Source organism: Helianthus annuus, chromosome 4 (genome assembly GCF_002127325.2).
Source record: "Helianthus annuus cultivar XRQ/B chromosome 4, HanXRQr2.0-SUNRISE, whole genome shotgun sequence".
NCBI classification, from domain to species: Eukaryota; Viridiplantae; Streptophyta; class Magnoliopsida; order Asterales; family Asteraceae; genus Helianthus; species Helianthus annuus.
The window spans coordinates 195,846,592-195,855,969 of NC_035436.2; the positions used below are offsets into that span (position 1 = coordinate 195,846,592).

A 9,378-nucleotide genomic window follows, 5' to 3' on the forward strand; every position below is an offset into this window, starting at 1 on the left:
CAAAAACGGTTTATAAAAAAAATAAAAATGAAAATGTTTAAAAAGTTTTCTTTTAAGAATAAAAAACATTAAGAAAATAATACTAAAAGATAACAAAATGAGAAAATAACAAAAAAAGGTTTGAACTATATTAATATAAAACTTGAGGGGTACTAAAATAAAGGAAATAGAAGTACATTTAACAACACCCTAAAATAAAGTAGAGTAAATTGTCATTTTGGTCCCTGTGGTTTGGCCAGTTTTGCCACTTTAGTCCAAATCTCAAACTTATTACATCTGGGTCCCCGTGGTTTGCATTTTGTTGCCATTTTAGTCCAAAATCCAAAAACCCTATTTTTTTTTACTGTTGCAACCTCCTATTTTGTCCTGTAGTGCAGGGGTATTTTGGTCATTTTTCTTTTCATTTTACATTTTCTTAATTAACTTCATTCCCAAATAAATCATCATCATCATCATAAAACCCTAACAGACTCTCTCTCTTCTCTCTCTAAATCGATCAGTTAAGTTGAGACCTAGATCGATCAACATAATCCCCAAATAAATCATCATCATCGTCCCACATGAGCACCACTCCGGCGTCGTCCCTACCGAAACTCAGATCCACCATCGTCATTGTCATCTCTGCGTGCCTCTCCCCCCCTCTCTCTCTCTTATGTTTCTCTCTCATTCGTGTGTATTGGAGAGAAAAGCTTTGAGTTTCAGATCTGAATCGAAATCAGAAATATTTTGATCTGATTGTTTGTGGGGGTTAGAGATCAGAGAGATTGGTGGTGGCGGTGGTTATGGTGGTGGCGGTGAAAGAATGAAGCAGAAGCTCGGCGACTGTGCGTCTTTTTTGGATGGTTTTAGTGAGAGGGCAGGTGGTGGGGCGGTGGCTGGTGGAGTGACGGTGGTGGCACTGCAGATCTGGATCGAAATGGCAGTTTACTCTATGAGGCAGAGAGGAGCAAGGGTTTCTGAGGGTGGTTGCCGCCTCTTTCCGCTAGTGATTTTGATTATCTTCAACAACCGTCCGTTATATATGTATATGTATTGAGAGAGAGAGAGAGAGAGAGAGAGAGACAGAGAGACAACTGTTCTTTCGTGGTGTGTGTTGTTACTTGTTCTGTTATGCTTGTTCACCGTGAGGCTGTGATGATTTCACCTAATCCGAGTCAAAATCGGGTCAACATTTGATAAGATGTTCTTGATTTTCTGGATTTTCTGATGATGTTTGATTATGTTCTTGATTTTCTGGATTTTCTGGGTTTTGATGATGATGTTTGATTATGTTCTTGAAGATACAGATCTGAGCCTCGTTTCTTTTTACAAATCGGTTTTTGTTTTGATTTGTTGTCTGTATTTTGATTTTTGTGATGGTTTCTGGTTTTGTTTTGGGTTCTTGATTTTCTTGAAGATGATGATCTTGATTTTCTGGATTTTGATGATGAAGTTTGATGATGTTCTTGATTTTCTGGGTTTTGATGATGAAGTTTGATGATGTTCTTGAAGATAGATGTTATTAATTACTGAAATGTTATAATAAATTAACATGGACCAAAATGCCCCTGCACTACAGCACAAAATAGGAGGTTGCAACAGTCAAAAAAATAGGTTTTTTTGGATTTTGGACTAAAATGGCAACAAAATGCAAACCACAGGGACCCAGATGTAATAAGTTTGAGATTTGGACTAAAGTGACAAAACTGACCAAACCACAGGGACCAAAATGGCAGTTTGCTCAATAAAGTATCACAAAACTTTGAGAGTCCACTGATATCATCTTGAGCTACTTCAAAAATAACAAAAAAAAAATGCATTTTTACGTTTAGGAATGTAATAACACACATCATGTTCTTTTCTATGTTTTACTTTCTTGGTCTAATTTTTGCGATCTAACACGCCATAATGTGCGTGCATTATTCATCATTTTTACGTTTACTTTTTGTTTGGTTTAATGGTCCCGCTGCAAAGAGCGGGTCATAGATACTAGTTATAAGTAAGATATAACAGTTGTCAAAATAAAAAAATCGAAACAAACATTAAATATATATAACAATTATGATGTAAAAACTGGTGAGCCTCAGGCACATAGGAACAAAAGAGGTTAAATGTTTAGTTGGCATGGGAGCTTTTGGTCGTGTATGGTCAATTTTGTGCATTTGTCCTATGTGTGGTGTCATCAATGGCTCTCAATATCTCGTAGAGGAATTGATGTGGGTTGTACATTACATGGTGATTTATTATTTTCTCTAAGAAGGTAGTAGTTGTAGAAACCCAGTTCGAAAAATAATATAAAATACTTAAAATTAAATTACAATACAAAAATGAATTACAATACAGGACGAGTTACAGATCTCACCCCATCAACATGAGCAGTATGAATTACTGAGTAGCTCGCTCCAATTTCCCTTATTATTATTATTAGAGTTAATTACTGTTTTCGTCCCTGTGGTTTGTCAAAAATCACTATTTCAGTCAATTAGTTTAAAAATTGCGATTTCAGTCCCATGGTTTCACTTTCGTAACCATTTCAGTCCACATCGTAACCATTTTAGTCCATGTACTTACAGAATAAATGGATTGAAATGGTTACGAAAGTGAAACCACAGGGATTGAAATGGTTACGAAAGTGAAACCACATGGACTGAAATCGCAATTTTTCAACTAATGGGCGAAAATAGTAATTTTTGACAAACCACATGAACGAAAACATTAATTAACTCTTATTATTGTTGTTGTTGTTGTTATTTTTTTATTTTTTAGAATATCAGGTGTTATATTATATATAGATGCTGAAATTAAGAAAAGGTATAGCAAAATAAAATAAAAATAGATTATATAAATACTACTTTTAATGTTATTGATTTTACGAATAAAAGAGTATTTAATATTTAATTTAATAATTATTAATATTTATTAATATTAATTATTAATAATTAATAATAATAAAGTAATGAAAATTGAACAAAATGAATAGTTAAAGTTGGTTATTAAGAATTTAAAATAATTTTCATTTGTTCTTGGGCTTATTTAGTGATTTAAAGGAGACTCTAGAAATGGGTGATGTTAGGGAATTGAAATGGGATTGGAATTTAGAAGATGTATGGGAATATGATTGGGATCTTGGAAGTTTCCCTGCAGCGCAGTTGGCAATCTTCATCCCAATGAGGGCTTTGGCCCGGGCTCAAACCCGGGTTCGAGTCTGAGGGACACCGGTGCCCAACTTCGGTTGGGAATTTCACCGCCAGGCAGCGATCCGGTAAGCTAGCTTGGGAGGGGGATCTCCTCCGCGGTTAAGGATACCGTGCATCTACCCTTTTTTTCCGATCTTGAAAAATAATATTTGGTTAAAAATCTCAAAAAGTATATCGACAATAAAATCTTATTAAATAGGAATCATCCTATACGGTGGAATAAGTTTGTGTGCAAGGAAAGTTAACATTCATGATTGGAGGTTGCTTTTGTACCGGGAGTTTCCTACCGGTTTAAATCTTAGTAAAAGAGGTTTTGATTTTCCATTGATTGTTTGCCCGGTTTGTTTGGTTTCGGCATAATTGGTGAATGATGTTTTCAGATATTGTATTATTGTGTATAGATTGTGGGAGGCATTTGTTACAATATTTGAGAGGCTATACTCGCATCTTGGATTCCATCACGTCTAGGGTGTTATCGAGGGATAAGAAGAATTTGACTGACCTTATTGTTTTCATGACCTGGTGGATTATTTGGCAATCAAAGAATAAAGTTGTTTAGGAAGCAAATCTCAGTCTCTTTGTCCTTTGCTTGGTTATGTTGTTTCTTTTTTGTTTTTGTGGTTTTCTTGTCGCAATCCTAAGTGCGAAATCGGGTGGACCGAGTAAGTAAAAAAATCCTTCCTTGTTATGTAACTATTTATGATTTTTCCCCATGTTAGTTGCGAAATCGGGTGGACCGAGTGAGTAAAAAATTCCTTCCTTGTTATGTAACTATTTATGATTTTTCCCCATGTTAGTTGTTTGCTAGTTGGGTGGTTTTTTTTATATTAAGTTTGCCTTTAAAAAAAAGTCTAAATAAATAATTTAATTTAAGGGAAAAATATGCGTAAGCATGAAACAAAATATTAAAATTTTCTTATACGTCACAACTACTTATTTTTTATATGTTCATAAACATCCTTTATATATATATGTTCATCCAAGTTAGGTGTATTTTAATTTACATTTGTGATTCCTTAACTTTAATAAGTGATGGCTAGTGACTCGTATGCTTAATTTGTTTATTGCAACACCATAAATAATAATAAGTTGCACTCAACAATATTCAACAATATTGATACTGAATTTTGTAGTACATTAACCTTTATTTATAATAATTTCATGTGACACCTGATAAGAATCTTCATTGTTCTCACTTCTCAGTAAAGAAGGTCCAACATGACGACCTCATCCATGGGTAAATCAAACACACTGTTTTGGCCATCTACTTGCTTGACACCATCTAAACCTTCCGCCTCCAAACCGAAAGACCACCCAACTTCATCGTCAATTTTCTTCTCCTCGTTGTCAAATAACTCCTCCAAATACCCGTTAATCTTGTCAACAAATGTTGGTGACGAGACTACGTTTGGGGAGATGTTGAAGGTGTTGTCGATACTGTCATTGTTTGATGATGTTACCAAGTTATGGGTGTCATGGGGTGTAACGTGTGGGTACAAATTTAAGGTTTTCGAAATGGTACGTGGTTGAGGCTTAATAACTGTGACCATGGTATGCTCTGATTGTTCACCATCTTTAAGTTTTTCTTTCTCTTGTTTGAGACGGGATCTAAGATGGGTGTTCCAATAATTTTTCACATCATTAGCAGTTCTTCCTGGTAGTCTTCCCGCAATCAATGACCATCTAAAATTAAATTCTAGGGTAATCTATATTTTTACTCATATATACACATAGGGTAAGGATAGTGTAAAAATGGCCTGAAGTGTGAGAAGTGTATTATAACACTATATATAATACTATATAACACCATATAAACACCGTATAACAATATGTAACACCATATAATACCATATAACACTATGTAACACTATATAACATTATATAACAAATATAACACTATACATCTATCATAGACATGCTATCAGACAACCTATAGTGTTATATTTGTTATATAATGATATATAGTGTTACATAGTGTTATATGGTATTATATGGTGTTACATATTGTTATACGGTGTTTATATGGTGTTATATAGTATTATATATAGTGTTATAATACACTTCTCACACTTTAAGCACTTTTTACAAGATTATCTACCATACATATTCACAAAAAATTAATGTAAGAGCTCACATAGTAAGCATAAATACATATCTTGGTTTTTCATGTGAAATCAAGTGTAATACGACTTTTCTAGGTTTAAATATATATCATACTTTTTTTACTCACCTATTACCTAGAAGCTTGTGAAGCCTAAGCATGAGGTCTACTTCATCTTTGTCAAAGTCTCCTCTTTTAATATTTGGCCTTAGATAATTCAACCATCGTAGCCTACAACTCTTCCTGCATCGGTTTAAGCCTGCATATCATGGGAAATATGATCTCTTCTTTAGTTTTCTAACATATATTTCTATCAAAATAATTATAGAATCATTTGAACACGAGTATGTTTAACCTGCCCTGAGTGGAACAAGGTGCCATTTGCCTTCGCCAAAATTCTCGACACAATTCTTGAGAAGCATATCTTCTTCGGCAGTCCATGCCCCTTTCCTCAAGACTAAACTCGTATTACAATTCTGACTCATTTTTTTGTTCTCTATATAAGTGGTGATGTACTTTTATGTGGCGAATTTTTTGTTTTCTCCACAATAAAATGAAGCACGTGTTTGTTTTCACTTCATTTAGGTATCGAGATGTCCCTTTTATAGACACAGTGAAGTACCCCTCCACATGTATATCGCTTACAACTTTTAAGAATTTACATTAAAATGACAAACTTTCAACACTGATATCAATGTTGAAATCAATGTACAAATAACATAAGTGTACGGTTAACATTATTAACCTCCGTTCTTTGCTCACCACATGCATGATATCACACCTATAATCATAATGTTTCCTACTACGTTAATATTGATACTAAACTTGGATCACCTTTTTTTTTAACGGCGAAGATTCTATGATTATAGAACAAGGGCCAGCAAGCTGTAAAACCCAACAGTACAGGAAAAGAAACAAAAACGACAGAAAACAAAATAAAAACAATAACTTACAACCTCACTTAATTATATCTCTTACATTAAAATCTTTCCACCTTTCCCATACTAGATTTTTCATCTTCGCCCTTTCCTTGATCCATAGAAATGATAGTTCTTTTATTTCATCCACCGATTTTGTTACCGACTCATTCTGCCCATTGAAAATCAACTCGTTTCTCGACTTCCATATGTGCCATATTGTTATCATAAAGATTGCCATTATTATCTTCTTCCATTCCTTCGATCCATTGCAAGCTTGTATTCTTTGAAACTGTTCTTCACATGAGTTTACTTCCTCATTATGCGATATTTTTAACCAAACCATGATGTTCCACCATATAGCGCGAGTCAACACGCATTTGAATATTAGATGTTCCGTTGTCTCCTCCTCTTTTCCACACTTCGAACACATTTGATCCTCAATATTTATCCCCCTCTTTTTCAGCTCTACCTTTACCGGAATTCGATTCTTTGAAACTCTCCATACAAAAAGGTTTACTTTCGGTGGTACCCACCTATTCCAGAATTCCCAAGCCTTGTCACTCTCCTTTAATGAAGCTTTTGTGATTTCATCTCTTAATAATGCTACCGTCAAGTCTTCATATGGTTTGTTTCTCCATCTCAAGCTATCTTCACATGACTCTATCTTTTGGTCTTTTAATACTTTTAACAATTCCAAGTACTCTAACTGCTCATCCTCATTCTTTGCCTCTCGTTGCCAAGCCCAGTTCCATGTACATGTCTCTCCTTCTCTTTTTACACATTCAGCCACTTTAATATTTTTATCTTTTGCCAATACGAACACAGCCGGAAATTTATCCTTGAGTGCTGTTTCCCCAGCCCATAAATCGAACCAGAACCTTGTCTTGCGTCCGTCCCCTATCCTTACGATCAGATTTTTATTTAAGGATAGGTTCAGCTCCGCAAAACTCTTTTCAACGCTGCCAATGTCTTTCCAAGTGCCACTTATTTTGTTTATCGTAGGTACCAAAGATACTGAATTTCGTTTGTAATGAATACTTTCCATTACTCTTGCCCATAAATCGTGAGGGTTTTCCTTGAACTTCCACCACCATTTTGCAATTAGAGCTAAATTCGCGCTCCGAATGTCCCCAATCCCTAGCCCACCATAACTTCTCGCCTTTACTATTTTATCCCAAGCTATCCATCTCATCTTACATTTACCATTCTTCTTGCCCCATACAAAATCTCTCCTTATAGCTTCTAATTCCATAATTACTTTTTTTGGTGCTAAAAATAGCGATAAATAATAATTTGGTAGTGCACCTAGTACCGCTTTTGCCAAAACAATTCTTCCCGCCATTGAAAGGCATCTAGCCTTCCATGATGATAATTTGGAATTAAATTTATCAATGATTGGCTTCCAATTTTTAATTCTTTTCATATTTGCTCCAATCGGTATTCCCAAAAAGTTAAATGGCATCCTCCCGGCCTTACAATTTAAATTTTTTGCCATGCTTTCAACCTCTTCTTCTTTTACCCCCACCCCATATAAATTACACTTACCAAGGTTTACCTTTAGCCCCGAACATAAATAGAAACATCTAAGAATTCTATTTAAGTTCTTTATATTAGTTTCTGACCATTCTCCTAAGAATATTGCGTCATCCGCATAACATAGATGTGATACCATTGGCCCATCCCTTGGTAATGTTACCCCTTTGAACAAACCCGCCTTTACCGCCCTTTCCATTATTACATCTAGCGCTTCAAGTGCTAAGATGAACAAGAAAGGTGATAATGGATCTCCTTGACGTAATCCACGTGACATTTTGAACTCCGTCGTTGGTGATCCATTTACCAACACAGAGGCCCTACTCGATTTTAAACTAGCCCCCACCCATTTTCTCCATAATAGTGGGAAGTTCATTGCTTTTAGATTGGATAAAAGAAACTTCCAATTTACCGAATCATATGCTTTTTCAAAATCAACTTTAAAAATGAAAATTTGTTTTTTTGTACCTTTAGCCCAAGATAGTATTTCATTTACAATTAGCGGACCCTCCAAAATAAATCTTCCTTCTATAAACCCAGTTTGAGTTTTGCTCACCAAATCCGGTATCACTGGCTTTATTCTATTTGCCATTATCTTAGCAATTATCTTGTATATTGTACCAATTAGCGATATGGGACGGAAATGTTTAATCATTGAAGGATCACGTACCTTTGGTATTAGGGCTATAAACGACGCATTGCATCCAACCGGGATATTTGGCCGATCATGAAATTGTTTTAGCATCTTCATAATAAACGGTTCCAACTGCACCCAGTATTTCTTCAAGAACTTGAAAGTTAGCCCATCAGGTCCCGGGGCCTTATCTCCACCACATGCCCAAATTGCATCTTTCACCTCTTTGCTCTTAAAATTTTCCACCAATAATTTTGCTTGTGCCTCTTTTATTTTCTTAAATCCCCTCGTATCCATAGTCGGTCTTTTCTTCATTGGCTCCTCAAACATTTTCGTAAAAACCTTCATAATGCCCACTTTCATTTCTTTTGGCTCGCTTATCACCTTCCCATCTATTGAAATTTTATTTATCCTATTCCTTGCTTTCCGACAATTCACAATTTTGTGAAAAAACCCCGAGTTTTCATCCCCCAGCTTTGCCCAATTGAGTTTCGCCTTTTGTTTTATATCCGCTATCTTTTGTTTTTCGTAATTCCGAATGACAAGTCTTCCCATAATTCTTTCCTCCTTCTCATCTTCTTTCAGTATTCTTTTTTCAGCACTTTGTTCTATTTCTTCCACCCTTTTCTTTGCTTGCCTTACTTCCTTTTCCTCTTTTTCTTTTTCCTTCTTCCTCCATTCTTTTATCTTTATTTTTATGTTCTTCAGCAACGCTCCCAAATTTTTTATCCAATCCTCACCATTTACCTGCTCTTTTATGGTTCCAATTACTATTTCATCCATCCCTGCTTTTAATAACCAAGAATTATAGAATCTGAACGGAGCCGGTCCATAATCTTTTGTTGTACATGTTAACAGCAGCGGGTTATGGTCCGAGAGATATCTAGACACCCAATTTTGCACATGGCCACTTGTTCATAAAGGCGTCACATACTAGAATCCGGTCAATTTTACTCATGCTTGAGCCATTTTCAGTCATGAATGTGAATCTGGATCCCAACATTTGATACTCCA

At 35.3% G+C, this 9,378-nt stretch overlaps 1 protein-coding gene across 1 annotated transcript; it reads right to left on the reverse strand.

Moving 5' to 3' along the window:
- Positions 1 to 4,270: 4,270 nt before the first annotated feature.
- On the reverse strand, positions 4,271 to 5,786 carry LOC110935219 (transcription factor MYB90). Its single transcript, XM_022177718.2, has 3 exons — positions 5,633 to 5,786; positions 5,407 to 5,536; positions 4,271 to 4,859 (listed from the first exon to the last, which is right to left on the reverse strand). The coding sequence occupies exons 1-3, from the start codon at positions 5,760 to 5,762 to the stop codon at positions 4,376 to 4,378; spliced, it is 744 nt and encodes a 247-aa protein (XP_022033410.1). The 5' UTR covers positions 5,763 to 5,786; the 3' UTR covers positions 4,271 to 4,375.
- Between the last annotated feature and the right edge of the window lie 3,592 nt (positions 5,787 to 9,378).